General features: G+C 40.4%; 1 protein-coding gene across 1 annotated transcript in view; it reads left to right on the forward strand.

Moving 5' to 3' along the window:
* LOC149313891 (low-density lipoprotein receptor-related protein 1B-like) overlaps window positions 1–23,270 on the forward strand; it is a 734,124-nt gene that overhangs the window by 364,763 nt on the left and 346,091 nt on the right. The window contains exons 9-11 of the mRNA XM_089523040.1: window positions 17,446–17,668; window positions 19,656–19,827; window positions 22,569–22,712. Of these exons, the coding sequence (XP_089379166.1) occupies window positions 17,446–17,668; window positions 19,656–19,827; window positions 22,569–22,712 (539 nt within the window). The remainder of the gene's footprint in view (window positions 1–17,445; window positions 17,669–19,655; window positions 19,828–22,568; window positions 22,713–23,270) is intronic.

Genomic DNA, 23,270 nt, shown 5'->3' on the forward strand with positions numbered 1-23,270 from the left:
TAGTAAAACAGTGTCTCCTATATAAAATGGCAAAATCAAGGTTTGTTTTTGGGTGGGTGTGGGTGTGGGTGGGTGTATACACACACACACAGAGAGAGAGAGAGACAGAGAGACACACATCTATATTCAAGCTGTAAATGGCTGAATCCATTGAAAACAAATCCATGCATATAGATGGCTGACTGTTCTGTTTGTTTCTTTATTATCAAAATATTTATAATTTATTATTATTTATTTCATTTCTATGACACCTTTCTCCCAGAAAGGGATCCAAGGCAGCTCCCAGTAGCTGTGGCCTCTCCAGCGGTGGCCCATGATGTCATGTTTCATGATATCTGGAAAACGTGATTACTTGTGTGTTGTTACATTTATGTAAATTCATGCTGAAATTGTCTTTTTAACACAATTGGTTGTTAATAAACATGGTGAGAGAGAACACTGAATAAACATACCAGTAATGTTTGAATCCTAATTGATATTCTGAAGAAGTTACTAATGATATGACCAAATTGACCATCTGTTGTTTATAGAGAGATGTCAATACATAATTCACTAGAGCCAGTGGCATCATTGGGGGGAGGGGTGTGGTGATGCAGCTCACACTGGATGACACTCCAGAAGAAGGGTGACACCCAGTCTGGCCCTCTTCCTGCAGAAAAAACAACAATAATAAGGATCAAACTGCAACACTTTGCAGAGTTTTAATGGCCACCTGCCTCCTATAAGGTATATGGCTCTTTTAAGAGGTGTCCAGGCACTTTCCCCTATCTCCACCTTCTCCCATCCTGAAAAGGAGGGGCTTCAGAAAGATAGTGTTTGAGTGAGCCAATAGCCCACCTTTCCCCCAAAATTGGGACTCAAGGTGCCTATGTTATATGTTAATAGTTTGCATGCATATTTGAATATACAGATACACTGAGTTCAATATTATAGACAGCTTCTATGTTAAATTGTTCTCAGGTTACATGAGAATGAATAATGTCATAAGGTACTCCTCTTGGTAATCTCTATCCTTCACACAAATGGATCATCTTCCATCTATGTAGAGAAATTTCAAACATTATTGAACTGACCCACATAATTTGCACCAACTGTCACTCGATTAGTTAGCAATCAACAAATGAACTGAAAAAAATCAAATCCAAGAATCAGTTGGACAAGTCAAATTTATTGAGGAAATACAGCCAATATAGCCATGTGATGCTGGAGAAAAAATGCAAGCGCATCATGGAATGGGAAGGAAATGTGAATATTGGATAATTGGAACATGATCCACAGCACTCCCCTCTCCTACAGCCCCAAGGAAGTCAGGAATATTTAAACTGTCCCTCCTCTGCACTCCCTAATGCTTGAGCAATAAAAAGGAGTCAGTTGCTCATGAACAGAGGCTGACCTGATAGAAGAGTCCACTGTGTGCAACAGAGGAAAGAGGCAATGGGGGAACAAATTAAAAGGAATGTGAGTGGCCTGAAAGCTAGTTTCAAGCAAGCAAGACAGGCAGCAAAAGCACAATACAGGCTCTATAATTAGGTGAGTAGACTATCTCAAAGAGCAGGCTTGAAAGCCCACTGTGATGTGCACAAGGCTCCAGGCCCCAAATTCTACTGAAACCTGAAACTCCCATTAATACCAAATGACACCTCTATTACTGTTTACAAATGGGACAAGAATGGGAGAAGCATGCGGAGGTGTGATAATTTCCCCCCAGTCATGCTATTAACAGGATTTAATGGTGATTTTATCATAGGAGGAGGTGTGATAATCTTCATTGTAGCAGCGGAGTAGCACAAGGAGAGCATTCCCCAAAAGAGTGGGAACAACATCCCAAACAGCCCTGAAACAAGCAGTGGTAGCAGCAGAGCATGTTGGCACCAGCAAAACTGCTGTTGGGGGGGGGACTATACCATAAACTGCATTACTTTAAAATTATCATGAGCACAAAAACAGGAAAGGAAAGGAGCAGCAAAAGAGTTTTTTTTTTCTTCTTCTTTACTACAAAAACGGGCTGTGAAGCTGGGGGGATAGGGGTTCCCCAGAAGCATTGATAATCTGATATGGGCAGTAGTGCTGTATTGACTGGCTCTTCCCAAGGTCGGGGGCGGGGGGGAGCCAGTTGTCTCCATTCTCTTCACAAGGGAGTGGGCTCAGCAAAGCCAACATCCAGTGTAGAGGCTTAGATTAAACAGGGATGGGTGAAGTAATAAGTTGTTGCTGCTTTCTGTGTTATCTCTACATTGACACTCTAGGCTGAGAGTTGCCCAGTCTGTACACACTCTACTTAATCCTTTTGAAATAGATATATGTGTATTTGGAGTGAGAGATCTAAAATGCTTTTAGAAGTCCCTGTACCAAGCAATATGAATGAACGGAATAAACAATGTAGTGGAAATAATTGTTGTGTGAATATAATATAATCATTCTTTATGCCATTAAGTGACTCTAGAGAGCTGCTGTTTCCTCAAGCTTCTGATTACCTGAATATCTCTATAGCCTCCAGATGAGATCAGTACTTTGGCGTGCTATGCCAGGATACGACAATTTGCACTTTCCTGTTCCATAATTAAACAGGTGACTCAGTCCTGTTATATGTCTGAGGAAATTTAACATTTCCTCCTCAAAACAAAGAATACTATTTTTATTCATTCACAGAAAGATGCTTAGTAGTGTTTTATTGTGTAAAAGTAATAAAAGTAATAAAATAAAAATCGTAGAAACTGACTTATTCTTACTCTTCATTTCAGAGATACTGAAAAAGCCTTTTAATGATACTATACTATTTCTGAGAGACAGGGTATTATGCTTTGTGATACTTAGAAAGAAGGAAGGAAATACCCTAAAGCTATCAAAAAGAAAGACTTCAGCCAGTGACTGGATTCTGGTTTAAAGGATTAGTAGTGGCATATGAAACCTTTGGCCTGTACTTTGCCACTGTGATTCCAGAAAAAGGAATGCCTAAGGTGAATCTTTTCAGCTGTAACAAAACTGACAGTATTGGACAGCTTTTATGTAATACAGAGTTGAAAGTACTTTTTTAAAAAAAAATTGGAATTTTATTATTTTTTCCCCTTCTGGTATGATTTGAACTCCCCATGGATTAAAATGAGGGGGGATAATTTTGAGCCCCTCCAATATTTTCAAAATTGCTTTATCTACATGGATTAAATGTCAGAATTTATACCAAGTACCCATGTGAGTGCTTTGGGAGTACTTAGCATATTAAGATTTCAAAAGGAATAGCTCAAGGAACAACATTATATGTAAAGCATGTGTGCACCAGCAACAAGTTCATGATATGCAAGTGGATGGATAAATATCTAAGGAGAGGGAAACAATATTGATATCACCATGGGAATCTTCTAAAGGAAGGGATAATATAGCCACAGTGATACTTTTTCCTGTAAATGTCTAGGGCCTGAAACACATAGGCAAAACGAAACAGCTTTAGGCCACATTGGGGGCATGATATTTACCCAAATGCAGCCTGAAGTTGCGCTGGGGCAGCCCCAGCGAAAAAGAACTGGGCTAAGAAGAAGCAGATCAAATCCACTCCTTCTAGCAGCCCAGTTCAGGAACGCGGCAGCGACCTGGATTGGAACCAGGCACATGTGGTTGCTGTGGTTCCCGTGCTAACTGCACCAGTGGGGCCCACTCCTTTGGGCCTACCTCTTTTGAGTCAAAGTTAAAAAAAATTAAAAATTTTTATTGGTCTAAGTTAAATTTTATAAGTTATTTTTTAACAAATAATTTATTTTTTGTCCCAATGTTGGATAATTAAAGAGTAGTTATTGCTGTTACTGATTGCAATAATTTCTGTCATTGTTGATTGTGTTTATTAACATGTGTTCTCTGTCACCTATATGATTAGGTATATTTAACAGTGGCCTTGTACAGATGAGCCATTAAGCACATCCTGGAGACGTACTAGGGTTGCCACGTACTAGGGTTGTGTATATATGCCCCGCAACCCTAGTACGTCACCAGGACATCAAAATGGTGGTGCCCTGTCTACATGGGTGCCACCATTTTGATGTAACGTCCGCGTCGCATCCAAATGGCACAGCACGTCCGTTACATCCTGGAGCTGCTGCAGGGTGCCTGTGGCACCCTTTCAGCAGCACCAGAAGGAGCTCCGAAATGGAGCTCCATTCGCACCGCGTATCGCTGGCGCAGTCTTTACACGGCTGTGCCAGTGATACAAAAGAGAAAGGGGCTCTTTCCCCGCCACTGTCAAGGTGTCCTTGGGACATGAAGCCCCAAGGACACCCCTTTCCAGGCCAGGGGGAAGTGGCGTTTTGCCACTTCCCCAAGGCCTGGAAAAGCAGTGGATTGGGGCCTCCAGGGCTGCCGCTGTGGCAGCTCAGACCCTGATCTGTTGGTGAAAGGGGCGGTCTGTATCCCGCCTAAGGGCCAAAATAGATGGCTTGAATGGGGCAGCGTAAAACTGCCCCACCTGAAGATGGATTGAGGCTATGGCAGCTTCACTCTACAACCCCAATCTGTGGCAGTGCTGGCCAAAAAATGAGCAGTTTTCAACCATTCCTTTTTTCGGCTGTGGAAAAGCTGCCTTTAGCAGCTTTTCCATGGCCCTGTGACATCTTCCTGGCATGTTGGGGGCTTGCAGCATGTAACCACCATGCCCCCAAAATGCCCAGAAGCTGTCCCATGTGTGGGCAGCTGGGCACTTAGAAGCTGGATATTGGGCAGCTTCAGAATGTGCAGCATCAAAATGTTACTCTGTGAAGCCACCCAGTGGCAGCACAAAATAGCAGTCTGTTTCACTGCTTAGTAACCTCTCCTGGTCTGGCAGACCTCCCCCCCTAAAAACAAAACCTGCTGGAAACATCATTTGCCTATGATCTGATAGTTGGAAAAATGAGTAGCCTGCTTTCCATGCAGGTGATTCCTGGTAAAACAGGTTATGCGAAGTAATTTACAATCATAGAAATAGTTTCAAAATTGTGACTAAGTAGTGAACATGAATACAAAATTGTTACATAAATTTACTCATCCATAACTGTTTTGTATTCATTATTGCTACTTTCACAAGATATTTGACCCTTTGACCAAAATGATGATTTCCCCTAGTTTGAATGCATTCAGAACATTATGGTTAAGTAGAATTCATTCATTCTTAATTACTAACTCCATTTAGTCAACATATCCACATGTTTTAGGTCTCAAGAGATACTGCAATACGAACTAGGAACAGTTAGCTGAAATTGCATGACATTTGTTATTTCCTATACTGTTAAAATTTAACGTATACATACACACTACTAGATTTAACATTTGAAACTATGGACATGCTCCTAGGGATGAGAAGACAAGTGAACAGTATGCAACTGAAGGGGGAAACCAATAAACAAATGTACTGTTTTGACAAGAGGTAAAGGTGATTATTGCCATGTGTTGCCTTTGTTTTTTGACTAAATAAAGGCTTTCAGAGCAGATTCTGTGTCAGCTCATCAGCTTTGGTATGTACTCAGTACAGTTTGAAGTGAAACATTTTAAGCCTTAACAATGATTTTGTTATTGCATTTTGTGCCAGAGGTTCCAAACAAGACCCGTCACATTGACTGTTGAAACTTTCACTCTTTTCCAAATATAAATGGGAAGCTTTGGTTTCTGCCATTTCCCCCCTCCACACCTGACTGATTATTGTGTTGCTGAGACATAAACAAAAGGATCAGGGAGGAAGAAGAATTAGCAGATCAGCAGGGAAGAGCATGGGATTATAATACTATATTTCCTGATTAGCTCATAGCTAAACAAAAACAAAATATTTGCTAATTTACATGATAAATTTGAAATTATAATAAGTATATGCTACATCTTTTGATTTATATGTAGTGTGTTTGGGAAAAGAAATGGTGTTCATTAAATTTAACTCTTACTGATATTTCCTTCCATTTCACTATCAGTAAATCTTTGTATATGCTGTATGATGGCCTTCCCACCTGCAATGACAACATCGGACAAAATGGAGGGGGGGGGAGGTGTTTATAATTGACCACAACATTACTGAACTTCAGAAATCTGCAATGTGGCAGCTCATGGACAAGTGGGGCAGTAGATTCTGGGTTGTTGTTGTTGTTGTTGTTGTTGTTGTGTACCTTCAAGTTCTTAGTGACATATGGTGCCCTAAGGCAACTTTATTGTTGAGTTTTCTTGGCATGTTTCTTCAGACGAAGTTTGTCATTACCATCATTTGAAGCTGAAAGTGTGTCACCGAGTGGGTTTCCATGGCCAAGAGAGGATTTGGACCCATGTCTCCCAGTGTCTTACTCCAACACTCAAACCATAACACCTCACTGGCTTGGCCCAGTTAAACTGAACCTCTCTGAGGTGCATACCATCTGGTTGAGAGACATGAGAGTAGGGCGGGATACATACCGCCATTTAGTACGTATAGAATACGTACTAGGGTTAGGAAGGGGCGGTGCTTCCGCACCCCCCTAACCCTAGTACGTATTCTATATGTTCAAGATGGTGGCGCCCCTTCCACATGGGCGCCGCCATCTTTGCGTATCGGACGCTGAGCGTCCGTACGCGTCGCGCCCCTTGTGACGTAGCGAGCGCGCCCCTGGCGCCTCGCTACGTCGCAAACGCGATGGTAAAAGAAGCTCCATTTTGGAGCTTCTTTTTCGGTCCGCGCGGGAGTCGGGCCGTCTGAAGGCTCCGGCTCCCCCGCGGACCTACTGCCGGCGGCGGCAGACCGCCGCAAAGCGGCGGTCTGTACCCCGCCATAGACTCCATTGCATGATTAAGATGAAGAGAAACTGGGGTCTCAGTTGATCCCCTCAAATGCAACTGGCTAGCACTCTTAAAGGGGAGTGAAAGCCTTGAGCAAAAAAAAAAAAAAAAAAAAAAAAGATAATAAATTATGTGTGCCCCTCAGTGAAAGGCATACAAGTAAGGATTCTTCACCATTGATCCCTTAGGAACACATGTTAATCAATTGAGTTTTCTTACATACAGCTGTGGCAACAACATGTAACTGTAAGGGATTAAGCCCCATATATCATGCAGTAGGAGAAAAGCCAATTTCCAAGGTAATCAGGGTACCGGAGGGGGGAATTCTAATTACAGTTCTTAGGTGTAAAGGACATAGAACAGTAGATCAAATGAGAATAAAGTTGATCACGCCTGAAGATTGCAGTATTTAAGGATTATGCCCTATCTTTAATTCCTTTACCTCAAATAGGAAGAAAAATGGTTTAGCTATTATAGTGAGAGAATACCAGGTTGCTGTTTTGTTTATGGAACATAAAATGCTGTCAAGATTTCAGCTTTCAGAATCAGCTATACACTGAGCATTTATGCAATTTATTTTATTTACTTAGCTATCTGTGCTAATGGAATGGCAGTTAGTACACTGGAACTGCAGATACACTTAGTTATAGAATATGATCACCTAGACATATTCACCATGATTTTACAAGTTATTTCAACAATTCATAACTTGTGAATGAGAATTAAAGTTGATTGCACAATGGTGAAGTCTAATACAGATGACCTGATGGCAGCAGGGCATACTACTACTATGGTGACAGCTTTGTCAAATGTCATCATACAGCTAAACTATACAAAGTAGGTTTTTCCCACTTGAAAAATAAAGTCATTTTCCAAGACTGGTATTAAATATGAAATTCCCAACATGCTGGCACTACATTTCCTTTCTCCACTCACAACCTGTAAAGAATCATTTTACCAAGGAGGAGAAGGAGACACAGGAGTGAAAAGAACTAGTGTGATGTAGTGGCTTGAATGCTGGACCCTGGCGACCAAGGTTTGAATTCCAGCTCAGCCATGGAAACCCACTGGGTGACCTTGGGCAAGTCACACACTCTCAGCCTAAGAGGATGGCAATGGCAAACCTGCTCTAAAGAAACGTGATAAGAAAATGCTATGATAGCTATGAATTAGGGTCACCATAAGATGCAAATGACTTGAAGTTATGGTCATTTCACAACAACAAAAGACAGCTGCCCGACTGAGTGGGCAGGCCGTGTTGCCGCCGAAGCGGCGATGCAGGCTCGGTGGAGTGCCCCAGCATGCTTTGCTGGGGCGTGCTTGCTGGCGATTGGTTGCTGGGGAGGGAAAGGGAGGTACTTCCGCCTCTGAAAGGCCGCTCTAGGGAGCGGATAGTCCCTCTCTATGGTTGCCTCGGTCCTCCAGGGCGACCGATTGGTTCAGCTGCTCTGGGGGTGGGGCGACTCCCTTCCCAGCAACCCCCTGGGCATGGCCTATTTAGGCCCAGTTGCCCAGTGCACGGTGCCATTTGCTGCTTGGCTCTCCCACCCGCCCTCCGCCAGGGTGTTGGTGTTTGTCACAACTTTGGGGCGGCAGCAGAGGGTCTGGATCTGGTGGTCATGGTCTATATGGTTGCATAACACTGTATCGGGAGTCCCTATGGGACACGGGAGCGATGAGGACATGTGTTGTGGCCATTGCGGGGGCCATAATGTGACACCGCTTCCCGGTGACTAGGGGATTTAATTTGAATGCAATCACTAGGTTGCATGGATATGAGAGGGCGTTCCATCAGCCCCTAGCTCATCCCGATATCTTGCTGATATATGACTGGCCAGTATCTTACAACAGCGGGTTGTACGATGATCCAGACCTCATGCTTTTGGCCAACCCTACCTTTTGGCTGCTGGTTTTGCGTGAATAAAGTTGTGGCCTTTCCTCCACATATGGCTCATGTCTTATTGTGGCGCCGCCCTCCCAGGCAACAAAATTAGGACAGTGAAATTGCTCACATCTGGACATGTTATCTTAGCTGTGTTTGTATTTCCTTGGTCACATTGCCTGCTTCCTTTTCTTTGGATGCTTAAACTTTCATTCTAAATACTCATCTGCAGTGCTATGTGACTGCAGTGCTAGAAATTTGGAGACTGAAGGAAAACTGTGGGAGGGAGAATGCCCTAATTCCCTCCCCTCATAGTTACGCCCCTGCCGATGAAATAATCCACGTGGTCAGAACTTATTTTCTTCCTCTTATAGTTTGTCTGTGAAAGCAGTGTCTTCAAGATGTTGCTGACCCTTCGTGTTCTTTTAATGCCCCTCTCACTATAAAGTTCTTACTTCAGTCAGAAAGGGGAGAAGAAAATGTACTTTGTTAAAACAGCATGTGGAGTAGGAGGACAATAATTTAGCATAAAATGTTCTACATGTTCTAAGAAGCAGTTATGAAGTCTGCTGTGCACACCGTAAAGCACAGCATTTATTTTCAAGTGGCATGGGGTGTCCTCTGCAAATAAAAAGCTATCTTGCTTCTTTTTCTGAACATAATGCATGTCACTGGAACTTCCAGATGAAGAAAGAACAGTCAGAACTGTTCTGTTCTTTGCCTTGCTCTATAATAAAATGTGCTGAAAATCATGATTGCCCTGAAATAAAATATGCTGGAAACCATGATTGCCTAGGCATGGTTAGATGGGTAGTGGGATGATAGTGTGGCCAATTTGCCAAGGTATCTCTGCAGCCATTTCGACATATTAGTTACAATTATTCCATTTTTGTTTGCTCTTGGTATTGAATGGGACTGTTCATTTTTACAGCATTTAGCAATATTAGCATTACAGACTCATTCTATTATAAGTTCCCAAGTACAGTCTTGCATAAAGTTGTAGCCCTAATACTTCATATCACAAAGACCCAGACTGCCAGGAATATATTTCCATTTACTATATGAAATAGCTGTAACTAGGAGGTTTTATAGTTGGGTTTTTTTAAAAAAAAATCATTTTGTTATAGGGATACAAAAGGAGGGAAGATTATGCTTTTTTTCTCTTTTCATATTTTTTAAGCCTTGTTCTTTTTGTACGAACCATGGAGAAAAAGTAAAAAATTTGTTCTCATAGACTCTGAACACAGTCATTCATAGTTGTCTTCCATAGCATGGGTTGCAATTATGCAATCCTTCAGATATTATTGGATTTATAAGTCCCAGAAGCCCTAGCAACATACCCAGTGTTGAAGAATGCTGAAAGTCACATTAAGGCAACATCTGGAAAGCTGGATGATCCCTGCCACTGCTGTACATGCTCACATAATAATAATAATAATAATAATAATAATAATAATACATTTTTATTTATATACCGCCCTGTGGCGAACCAATCCGGGCGGTTTACAACATTAAAATAACATACAGCATAAAAACAATATATTTCCCTCCCCCCTTAAAAAGTTATTAAACAACATATCTAATTTAAAACCACAATAACTAGTTAAAATAACAATAAATTAAACAAAATAATACCAACCAATAAACCACTGCAACTTCAGTTCTAAGGAAAAGGGGGCTTTGGAGACATTACTGAGGAGGGGGGAAATCCTGAGATCCTGAGGCCGGGATATTTCAGTCTGGGAAGGCCTGCCTGAAGAGATCCGTCTTGACAGCCTTTTTGAAGCTGTCCAAAGATGTTAATTGACGGATCTCATCCGGCAGGCCGTTCCAGAGCCTGGGGGCGACAACAGAGAAAGCCCTCCGGGAGGTCGCCGCAAGCCTCGATTTTTGAGGCTGCATCAAGTTCCTCCCAGAGGACCGGAGAGCACGGGGAGGATTGTATGGGAAGAGGCGGTCTCTGAGATAGCTTGGACCCAAGCCATTTAGGGCTTTAAAGGTAATAACCAACACCTTGTACTGGGCCCGGAAATCAATAGGCAGCCAGTGGAGGGACCTCAAAACCAGAGTGATATGGTCCCTTCTGGATGTTCCTGACATAAGCCTGGCTGCCATGTTTTGAACCAGCTGTAGTTTCCGAACGAGGCACAAGGGTAGTCCCATGTAGAGCGCATTACAGAAGTCAAGGCGTGAGGTTACCAGCGCGTGCACAACTGTCTCGAGATCCCTTACTTCCAGAAAAGGGTGCAGCTGGCGTATCAGCCGAAGCTGATAACAGGCGCTCCTGACCGTCGCATTAACCTGATCTATCATCAGGAGCGACGAGTCAAGGAGCACCCCCAGACTGCGAACGCAGTCACTAGAGGAGAGTGTGACTCCGTCCAGGACTGGTGGTTGCAACCCAATTCTTCGTTTCGGGGCCGCTACCGTGAGCACCTCCGTCTTGTTCGGATTCAGCTTCAATCTGTTTTTCCTCATCCAGCCCATTACCGCCCGAAGACATTCATTGAGAGAAGAGATGCCATTAGAATTCGAGGCCGACGAACGAGACATGGAGAAATAGATTTGGGTGTCATCAGCATACTGATAGCACCCAGCACCATAACTCCGTATGATCTCACCCAGCGGCTTCATATAGATGTTAAACAACATTGGGGACAAAATGCCACTAGTTCACATTTTATTTAGTTGGCCTTGCTTCCACCAAAATGTGTGTAACATATTTCTATTAAATATGCTCCAACCATCTGATTTCACAGGGGTAGTCCTGATTAATCTTCTGTTGTCCACGTTTTCAGCTGCTTTGAAAATGTCCCATTTTCCCTCTCTTTGCCCCATTTTCCTCCTTTGTCCCAGCGTACTTCAAATTGATCCAAAGTGCAAAATTCAAAGTGCAAAAGTAGTTTACCCTCAGTTAACCCAGCAAGCAGGAGAGTAGAGAAGGGGCAAATCTTGCCTTCCCAGTAAACTTAGGCAAAAAGACACTGCAGCAGCATCTCTCGGCTTGTGTATTTTTCTCATTAATACCCTTTGTCATCTTGGCCACACTGTGGTGTTGTTTAGCCACATCTTTGTTGGTTTTCATCTTTGAAATGTTGGAGGGTGTTTTATTAATCATATTCTTGTTATATTGATTTCCATTCAAACTCCCTACAACATATAATGAGAAACTGTGACCCATATTAACAGCAATGAAGGCGGTTAAAAGAGCAAATAAGGGTAGTTAATGAAAGAATGTTTCTTCAAAATAAATATTGACTATAGTCTCTCCTAATTGTAGATGAAAAGCTGGGTTGCCTTCTCCTTCTCCTTGTTTTTGCATACTGCCAGGGACAGGAATAGTTTTTCAAATGACAAACCAAACACTGGAATGCCTTCTTTCATTTTACAGTCCGCTCTTAAGGAAGTACCATGTCATGTTTAATTTGTTTACTGCATTTGGGAATGATAAGTGCAGAGAGTAACAATTATAATTAGCCCTGTAATAAACCAGATTTGTTTTGGGAAGTTTACAAATTTATGGCCATTTGCCACCATCACAGCAGAAATGCCATCTGTGAAAACATGCTAAACTTAGTTTATGGATTTCATATTAGTCACTTTCAGGCATATAAATGAATTATGTGTGGTTCAGTGGGATTACAATAATCCTCCCCTTATCTATGGGTTAGCTTTCTGTAATTTCAGTTACCGTGGTCAGCCATGGTCCAAAAATATAATGTGGTCCTCCATTATCCCTGGTTTTACTCACCATGGTTTCAGTTATGTGTGGTCAATTGCAGCCTGAAAGTGTACTAGTATAGGGTTCAGTACTATTTGAAGTTTCAGGCATCTATTCATGTTCTGGAATGTATCACACATGGAAACAGGTGGACTACTCTGCTCATGTTAGTTCTACCTCCATTCTTTCCATTTTTCTGAAGGCAATGCCTGATTTTCAAGTCAGTGCAAAGATTGGACAACTGCCTTTATCATCTGTACATTGTGAAATGTAAAAGTCCACCTTGTGACCTGTTCTGGTCAAGTATTGTGGTTGAGACTATTCCAGGCATTTAAAACTGTGTGTATGTATTTTGCAGGGCTTAAATCAAAAGAAGACTAGGAATGGGGAGGACAGCAAGGGAAGTACTAGAAAAGATCCTAATGAGTAAAGGTATACAATTAAGCACTACAGTTAGAATCATCCAAACAATTGTATTCCCCGTCAACATGTAGAGATGTGAGAGCTGGATAGTGAAGAAAGCATATAGGAAGAAAAACAATCCATTAGAGATATGGTGCTGGACAAGAGTGCTGAGGATACTGTGGACAACAAAAAAGGCAAAAGGATCCTTGAACAATTCACACCTGAGCTCTCCCTGGAAACCACGATGATCAAATTGAGGCTGTCATAATTTGGAAACATAATAATAATAATAATAATAATAATAATAATAATATGTTTTATTTATAGACCGCTATTCCGCAATGATCATAGCGGTGTACAGTAAAAATTGAATACAATACAGATACAAGGTGACAATTAAAGGAGGGAGAAGTCTCGTCCTTCAGGCAGTCCCTGATGTTGCTGGGTCTGCCTGATCGCTCCCTCTGAGGCCAAGATGACAGTTGAAAGAGGGAGGAGCCTCTTCCTTCAGGCAGTCCCTGATGATGCTGGGTCTGCCTGATCGCTCCCTCTGAGGCCAAGATGACAGTTAAGGAGGGAGGGGCCTCTTCCTTCAGGCAGTCCCTGATGTTGAGAAAGCATGTCTCACTAGAAAAAACCCACTAATGCTAGGAAAAGTAAAGGACAGTAGAATCACAGTATTATAGGGAAGTATCATTGAAAGAAACCTCAAGGGCAATCCAGTCAAGCCCCCTGCCAGGCAGGAAGACACAATCCAAGTACCCCCAACAGATGGCCATCCAACCTATGTTTAAAAACCTGCAAAGAAGGAGACTCCACCATGCTCTGAGGAAGTGTGTTCTGCTGTTGAACTGCTCTTACTGTCAGGAAGTTCGTCCTAATGTTTAGATGGTATCTAAGAAGGTAGATAAAGGTAGAAAGAGGGGAAGGCTGCATTCTAGACCGATACTCAGTCAGAGAGGTTATGTGCATGAGTTTGCAAGACCCAAGCAAAGCAGCTATGAACAACAATGAGCAGAACACTGGAGGACAGGAGGACTTGGAGAAACGCAAGGGCAGTTATAAAAAAACCCCATTATGTTATTACATAGTGGGCCCTTGGTGTAATCAGATGATTTTCACAGCAACACTAGGACTTTTCTCGGTAGAAGTTGCAACAATGTGTGTGTATTTGAGGAGAAATCTGATCTATTTTTCATACTATATAAACATTTATGAATGATTTTTTCCTGACTCATATAGCAGAAATAAAAGTCATTATAATAATATGTTAGTCTTTAAAGTGCTGCTCTGTTTTCTCCACTGCTATACACACACACATTAACAGAGCTACCCCCCTTTCCCACAATTGGAAGCAATGTGCAACATACAAAGTCAGTGGCTCCAGGCAGTATTCATCTGCTTGATTAGTGCTCATTGTCTGCTGGGAAGCCCCTGACCCCGGGAGATTTCTCATTTGCATTTGTTGAGTCTTCTTCTTGCTATTTTTCAAGCAGACCCTAATCCTCCTTTGCAGACCCTCCCACCCTGAGGCCTGCCATTAGCAACAGAACAATACACATGTAAATCACTCCTGCCTTTCCAGGTCACACAGTATATTTATACCCAACTCCTTTTCAGGCAAACATTCTATGAAGATGCCAGCCACAGATGCTGGTGAAATGTCAGGAAGAAACTCTTCTAGAGCATGGCCACATAGCCCGAAAACCCCACAAAAATCTATGGATGCCGGCCATCAAAGCCTTCAACTTCACATTATCTATGATAGTGCTATGAACTGATCATGACTTGAACTGTCATGGTCTTATCCCATGGTATCCTGGAGTTTGAAGCAGGGGAATGCTCTGGCTAAGAAGTCCATTCATCAGGGTGAAGGAGGAGGAGGAAGCACAAGGACGGAGGGGGCCAGTGGAGGCGAGATCGGGATAAAGGAGGAGGAGGTGGAAGAAACATGGTCTTCCACACCAGACCAATTCAGATTGAAATCAAAGTGACCTTGGAAACAATTTTTTTGAATTCGCTTGTTACTGAATTCACCTAAATCCAGAGTGACTTTGGATTGGCTTAGGATCAGGCTCGGAATAGCTCCGCAGTGACAGCAATCACATGTGATGATTCACTGCAATTTCATGTGAATTCACATGGATGGGTCCGGTGCACCAATTTTCGTAGTGTGATAAGGTCCATTGTCTGAGTCATTCATATTCTTTATATGTAGCCTTTTTCATCCTTCAGATAAACCTTTTCTCTGAACTGAATAATCATTGGGCACCTGGAAGATTTTCTCCTGTTTTTTCAGGCCAAAAAGCAGTATATATTCTAAGGGTCGAATACGTAAGAAAGCTTTGTGTATTGCAGATAGCTTTTGGTGGATCTACACTGTAGAAATAATACAGTTTGTCCAAGACTCCATCATACTGAATCCTGGCATTTGTTGTTTTGTTCAATTCTTCCATTTTTTGTAATTGTTGTATTTATTTTCACTACAATTTACAAAAAATGTACTTATGTGTTTTATTTGAGTCTGTGCTAGCCATGAATCTTGGTAAGCTAATGCCCACTTCCTCTTGGATCAGCTTTCAATATGCTATCACAAACAGAAACCATCATGAAATTACCTACATTCAATGCAAACATACAGCAGTGAATTCAATAATGCCTCACATGACTGCAAGGCACCAGCGCTCTTTGGAAGTGAAGGCTAACAATCTTGTAAAACTACAAACAGATGGAACTACAACACTTGCAGTGGTGTCAAACTGCAATATTTCTACAGTGTAGATGCACCCTCTGAAACATATGGGCCAACTTTCTGCAGTGCAGTTTGGAACCCAGTACCCTTCAAATTGAGATCTCCTTCTTCTGAAGTCTTCTTTAATGCTAAAATTCTGCTACAGATTATTTTGCAAGGTACACAGAGAGGTGTAGTGAGGAGAGGAAATCACTGGTCCTGATGGAAGCAGTAGGATCAGGCAGATCCTGACCATCTATTTGTGTGTAATATGCCCACATTTATCTGGACCCTTTTTAATGAAGCATGAGCAAAGGCTGCAGTATAACATACCCAAATTTTCCTTGTAACTGCCAATTGGAGCAGAATGTCAACCAATATAAGTGGGAACACATGCCTTCTATTGGTGATTTTGTAACTGCAGAAAGCCGGATGAACTTCCAAAAGACCCCAGAGGTCCTCCAGACACAGTTCGACAGACAATTACTGACATTTTCTAAACTTTCAAGCACTGTGGTCTAATAAAGTGTATAACTGTACTTAATTCTTTCTAACTGAAATCAATGGGACCTACAAGTATTTAACTTTAGTTGGACCATGCCCTTCATGGATGCTACAACATTTAGAGTGGCTAAACCTGGCTAATACTGTTGTGTTTTTTTTAAAAAATAATTAATCAGTTCAGACATTCTTTGTTTTTGTTTTTTAATGCTGGTACTTAACAGCCCTTTTACTAAGTCTAGAAAATCATCTCATTGATTTTCCCAGCAATATTACAGCATTCATTCTCAGAAATCAGATTATTCTTTATAGTGTTAAAGTCATGGCAAGATGGTCTTCTATTTGCAAATGTAATTTAGTCTCATGAGAAAGTAATCTTGTTAAAATTTTGTCAGGTTAATTGAAATTGATTTGTGTTTACTAAACATAGTGGTTGCTAATCAAATATCAAGCTTAGAAGCTTTGGAAGTACATTTGATAGATTCCTGTTAGTTGTGCACTGATGAATCAGTGAGTGAAATCTTTGGAGAGATAATTTTTCTAAGGATTGGCATTTTTCCTTCTTTCAAATGGGTAAGATTAATGTGTCAATAGTTTGCCCTCTATGAGATGTTATGCTTTGGCTTAGATGAGATAATCATGAAGTCTGGATTACATCTGTGTATCATATGTCAATAGGTCATATTTACTTTTCCAGCTGCTTAATTGCTTCACATTTCTTCTGCTCTGTCTTACTGATTTTTCCCCCGACACAAGCATAAGTTAATTATTGTGTTCAGTTTATGTTCAGTGTATGAGAAAAGCATGGCATCTAGCATGAGCCTGAATGCGGGATATACACCTTTGGTCTGCAATGTCTCTGTCTTTCTCTATTTACTCCACAAATTTATTTCCTCCACTGTCAACAACATTGCTACTCCTGTTCTATATTTTTATGCCTTTTGCTAGAGATAGAGTGTTGGCACTGGAAGCATATTGTGTGACCTTAGGCAACTAATTATCTCTTAGCCTAACCCAAGTAAAGTACAGTGAGAAAATAGGTTACTTCGTGCAGACTGCTTAGGGGAAAGATGAGTTACTAATGAAATGGATACATTTCTATAAAGCAATCTTAACACCTGCAAACAAATAACAATAGTTTTATTTTAGTTTACTAGCTTTTAAACTTTTAATAGTATTTATGCTCCCATTTATGAGCTATAAATTGTTTTTAAAAAATAATGAAAATTATTACAGCACCGTAAAGATGAACACATTTATTGAGGTATGATTTTTTAGTCTTCAAATCTTTTATTATTATTCTCTTCAAAGGACTGAGACAGCTGCCTTTCTTGAGGTTAACAGACATGTCTACTAAAATAAATCATAAAGAGAACTTTTAAAATATAGGGTGTCTTTATCATCTTCCGATCAAAGATAATGTATAATGGAAGTCTTAATTTCTTTTCACAGAAAACTCTTCTTCACAGATTATGGAAATGTTGCTAAAATTGAGAGATGTGACATGGATGGGATGAACAGAACAAGAATAGTAGTTTCAAAAATAGAACAGCCCACTGCCATTACACTAGACCTGATCAGTAAATATGTTTACTGGGTAGATGTGTATCTGGACTCTGTGGGAGTGGTTGACTATCAAGGACACAACAGACATACAATAATTGAAGGCCGGCAAGTAAGTATCTTGCTTATTTCCAGCATTGCTCTGCATACACATTGGCATGTTTTTATTTGTGTGATAGAGACACTACCCATAGCTTTAGCCATTCTTGATGCTAATGTATAATTTTACTGAATGGTTTTGCAGAATGTTTATTTCACATATTATAACAAATAGCTTTTATTGAATCTTTTTGTATCTGTTTGTGCTTATTGTAGGTAATTTCAGCATTGCTTGTACATTTGCAGTAGCATATTCAAAGCTGATCCAAGAAGAAACTGGCATTGGCTTACCAAGAGATGGGGCTAGCACAGACTCAAATAAAATACATAAATACATTTTTGTAAATTGTAGTGAATAGAATTGCAGCAGTGCAAGAAATGAGCATATATAGTTTTAAATCCAGGTGGATGAAGAAAGAAGTGGATTTTCATCTCTTAGAACCTATGAAACTTTCCTGCCCCAAGTATTTTCAAAGAATTGAATGGCATGAATTAATTCTCAAGGTCAGCATAGTGTCATGCTATTTGCAAAATGTACTTCCTTCTTAGACTTCTTAAAACGATGGGCCAACAAACATCATGAATGAACTCTTCTATGTAGGAAGTACCTTCAGAGCCAGTTCACACATCCATTTGGGTCTGTGGTAGTCATGTCTTTTGGTCAGCCCATTTTGACTTCAATTGTAACACTGCATAGTGAAAGTCTGTGTGCCTAGTGTGATGGTATAGATACCCCCCCACACACACACAACATTATACAGTGGTACCTCGGGATACGAAATACCCAGGTTACGAAATTTTCGGGATACGAAAAAATCCCATTGGAAAACATTGTTCCGGGTTGCGAAAGTTTTTTCGGGTTACGAAAAAACTTTTGGTGCTTTTCGGCGCGATTTCACACGGAATCGCGGCTTTTCCCCATTAGCGCCTATGGGAATTCGGCTTGCGAAAGCCTTTCGGGTTACGAAATTGACAGCGGAACGAATTAATTTCGTAACCCGAGGCACCACTGTAGTTAGAATAATTTTCTTTTTTATAATAAAATAATTAAAATAATCTACCACTAAATTAGTCTATGTGGTTTATAGCAACCAACCAATTTCCTTTAATACATTATAATGTTTTAATCTCTGTCCATAGTACTATCAAGTATTCTGGATACTAACATATGAAGAAGAAATTAAATTGATTTATATTGAATCTATAAGAATTGATCACATAGAAGGATGATCATTTTTTCTCATTCTTTTCTGATGTTGAAATATATACTATACATGCAGTAGAATGACAGGTTAAAACGTATGTGAAGCTGTTTCATATCAGACTGCACCATTTTAAAAATGCTCAACCAAGTGAATTCTCTCAGCACATGGCATAACATATAAAGGATTATCTTAGAGATTTTTCTTTCATGAGCCAGAGTTATACATATAATTTTATGTATTTATTATTATTTGGAACATAGTCAGGTATATGGTTCCTTTCTTACATTATGAAACATCTAGTAAGAACTCCATGTTGAAGCTCTTTGAATATTTGGCAGGATCCTGAACTGTGTTCTTGGGACCACACAGATATCATTGTTTGAGAGAACTATGTTTCTGCCTTGATTCTAATTAATAATGACAACAATGTTTTTTTTTTACTTTTTCATTGTTTCCTTCTGATAACTATCTAACATGGGCTCAAGTATCATTGTTCTCTTAAGTATTTAATATGGCTCACTGTTAGAGAAAGCCTGGAGTGATTTCTGTGATGTTTCATTTTATTTAACAAAACCTCTTTTCAGTTCTAGTGAGTTAATTAAAAACAAAATTATTTTATGCAAGTGAAAAGAAAGCAGAATCCATTTGTAGTTTGTTATTAATGAGTTTTTCATTAGCAAATATTGATTTTCTAAATATGTTCTCATTATTCATTTTTGTAGATGGCCTTGCATTACCGTTTGATTTAAACAAACTGTGGTGAAATCAAATAATTATATATTTTCAACCCCTCAGGTTAGACATCTTTATGGATTAACCATATTTGAAGACTATTTATATGCAACAAATTTAGACAACTTAAGTGTGATACAAATAAACAGATTCAGTCGTTCAGATGTCAAATTGCTGCTTAGATTTGAAAATGCCCAAGAGATCCATCTCTACCATAAAAGAGTCCAACCAACAGGTAAGCTTCTAGCAACCTTCATTTCAGGCTTTCAATATGTTAGTTCTCATTGTAGGCAAAGATGTCAACCTTAGCTTAATGTAGCTATGAAGGGTCATTCACTAAAGACTTTACCACACAAGAGTAAAAGGTGGTATTTTAACAGGATAAGTTTAAGGCTTAACATAGGATAAATTTTGGTCAGACAACGTCATGTCCATACTGCTACTGCCCTGTTACTGTAGTGCACCTTTTCATTGATGTCCAAAATCCATGAATCTGCTCTCAATATTGATATCATAATACATTAAAGTGCGAAAAACCTCTACATTTTAATTCTGGTATAACAGGGGCCTGATTCTCCCCTTTTCTCCTGCCTCACTATTCCAAAGCAAGCTAACTCTTTGCTTGTTTTGTTTTCTTTAATTTAATCTTTGTAGTGCACTTCATACTTCATCAGATGCACAGGCAGACACTTATACACAAGAATATTCTTATCAAAACTGTGAGGCTAAAATTGGATTATGGGAAGAAGGGGTGCAGAAGAAGTGGGGCTGGGAGATGGATGAGGCAGGAGAGACTTGAGAAGGAAGCTGAGGGATCCTGAAAAAAGTTTGGATCCAGAGTGAGAGGGTGGTGGTTTAGGCAGGATAAGGGTTTAGACAGAATGAGTGGAGTTTGGAGGCAGATGAGATGGGAGGGTCTTGAGATTGTACTGTATTTGAGGGATCAGCTTGTCAGAGCAAGGATATTTGTTGAATTTCTATAGATATCTGAATAGGAAAACAGAAACTCTGTGTGGATTTCTGTTTATTTCCCACCATTCCCTGCACAAATTGTGGATGTTTCACTCTTTTTTAGGGTTCTACCCTTTATTTCATCATGCTGCTACCAACTCTAATCCTCAGTCCCATCACTGTGACTAAATGCAGGGTTTCTATGCTTTAACCCAACAAATGTGGCGTCTTCACGATACTCACTGCAAAAGAAGAGGCTTTGCCTGTTCCATATCCCTGTCACATGTCAGGACTTCTCTCTGTCCTGTGTATGTGACATCCACTTTGGGATCAACCAAGTGCAACTCCTATCTTTAAGGGATGTGTGTATGTTGTTTACCTTCAAGTTGTTCCTGACTTATGGGGACCCTAAGGCAGGCCTATCACAGGGGTTTCATGGTAAATTTTTTCAGAGGGAAAGGTAATACCCCCAGAGGACAGGGTCAGCATTACAAATGACTTGAACAGATTAGACAGCAGGGCCAAAACTAACAAAATGAATTTGAACTAGGGAGAAATATAAGTAACTACACTTATGCAAGGCACAAATATGGGATGGGTGACACTTATGCAAGAAACAGATATGAGATGGGCACAAGGCACAGATATGGGATGGGTGATATGGGATGGGATGGGATGGCTAGTATCTCTGAGAGATCCTCTGCCAATGTCATCCTCCACTACTGCTGCTGCCCAGTAGTTGTTTGGCACATTTAGTGTGGTTCCTCAGCAAAAAGCCTTTCTGGCAAGTGGAAATATGACATTTCTTGCCAAACAGGAAGCAGAGTAGTAAACAGAATCTCAAGGATACCTGCCCTACAGGTAGCTCTAGTATTGCTAATTTATATGAATATCAGGTCCCTTCACTTAGGAAATGGTAGTAATTGACATAAAATGTTCATCCTATCCCACACTTGAAAATTAATGTTATGAGAATGGCCTCCACATGTGCAGCTAATGCAGCTATGCATGCGCATCAGTCTACATTAGACTACTTGGATTTGCTGTTTGAGGTGGAACAAAGAGCATGTCCTCCAACAGTGACTCTAGATACTGTGTTTTTTTAAAGTTAGATTGTAGTCTTTATCATTTTAAGAATTTTGTTGGCAGCATACATTTCTGTTGAGACTTACACTGAATTCTGCTCCCAGAATTTCAGTAAGCCATCTGTAACCCTGTATCTGATATCTGTTATGCTCAGACTTAATATACATGGGAGCACCATAACAGGAAAGTAGAATACATAAATTATACCACTCAGGTTTTTTTCCTTGTGGTGAACAGATTGCCTCTATTCAACTTTGCTATGTTTACTTCCTAACATATAATTTCAAAGTGGGAGAATAGCTCCAGATTGTATTTGTGTAATCCCAATGGGGAAACAGTCTGAAAAGATCAAGCAAATAAGTGCAATTAAGGGTTGTTTTTTTTTAAGTAATAGAAACAATACTGAAACTTTTGTACTCATCATACATGGTTCTGTCACAAACAATTGCTATGTCTTGGCAACAATGACAGCACAGACACAATGCAAATAATATCTTTAATTATCACATGGCAATTAGATACAAAATAGAAGATCTCAGAAACAAGTGGCAATGCTAAACAAGAAGAAGGAATCTCACTTAACCAGCAATGCTGGCATGTATGGATGAATGAAGAATAATATTTAACAATAGAAAATGGTTAGGCAATGCACTCTCCCTAAAACAGCATAACTTTTAAATATACACTGATTTCTTCTATCTATATTTAGGCATGGATTTCACATTGCCTTCTACTTAAATGTGTAGCATGTGCTGTTTTTCAACTTACTGTCTTTCTCTTGTATTAAGAACCCTTAAATACTTCTCTTTCTGTGTTTATGTTAAAGATATGGCCATCTATTTTGTCCCTTTGCCTAAGCTCTTGCCATACAAATATATGTGACAGCCTTTCTTTTACAAGATTTCCAACTTGCTGTGCTTTCCTCCCCATTTGTTGCAGTCAGAAGCCATGCATGTGACCCAGACCCATATGGGATGCCAGGGGGATGCTCACACATCTGTTTGCTCAGTAGCAGCTACAAAACCAGGACTTGTCGCTGCAGGATGGGCTTCGCCTTGGGACGTGACAGCAGGTCATGCAAAAGTATGTTGTTTAAAATCAAACACTTTGCCAGCAGCTAATTTCAGAGTATATTTCTGAGTGGTAATTAACAGTTGTAGTAGCAGCAGCAGATACAGCAGCATTCCTATCCTCAGTTTTTAGGTGGTGAAGTGTCCTTTGCAACATGCCCCTAGCTACCATTTTTATTTCCTTTTATAGTCTGTTTCGCAGGAGCTTGGCCCTGCAGAAATAGAGGTGAGTAGTTTAGAGGTGTGACAAAAATTTTATTAAGAAAACAAGCAAAACCCCGTTGATATCTTCTCCTATCCATTGTTATCCTTCTGATTTTACAATATGTTACTGTGATTAACTTTGTCTTAATCCCACAGAATCCCACAAAATCCACACCCAAACAAAGTGGCTTGCCACATTAAGGGAGGATGTGTCTTTGAGGCACCTCATGAATTGAGGCCAGGGTTTTAATGAGGACATGGCCTCATTGGCCAAGCCTGGGCACATGAAGGGAGCATACTAAGGCTATTTAAAGTGTCTCGCCCACTCTCCTGCCCTCTTTCAAATTTGCAATCTGCCCTCCCGCCC

The sequence above is a fragment of the Sceloporus occidentalis genome, unplaced genomic scaffold (genome assembly GCF_023333645.1).
Source record: "Sceloporus occidentalis isolate IW3139 unplaced genomic scaffold, rSceOcc1.0.p SCAF_4, whole genome shotgun sequence".
NCBI classification, from domain to species: Eukaryota; Metazoa; Chordata; class Lepidosauria; order Squamata; family Phrynosomatidae; genus Sceloporus; species Sceloporus occidentalis.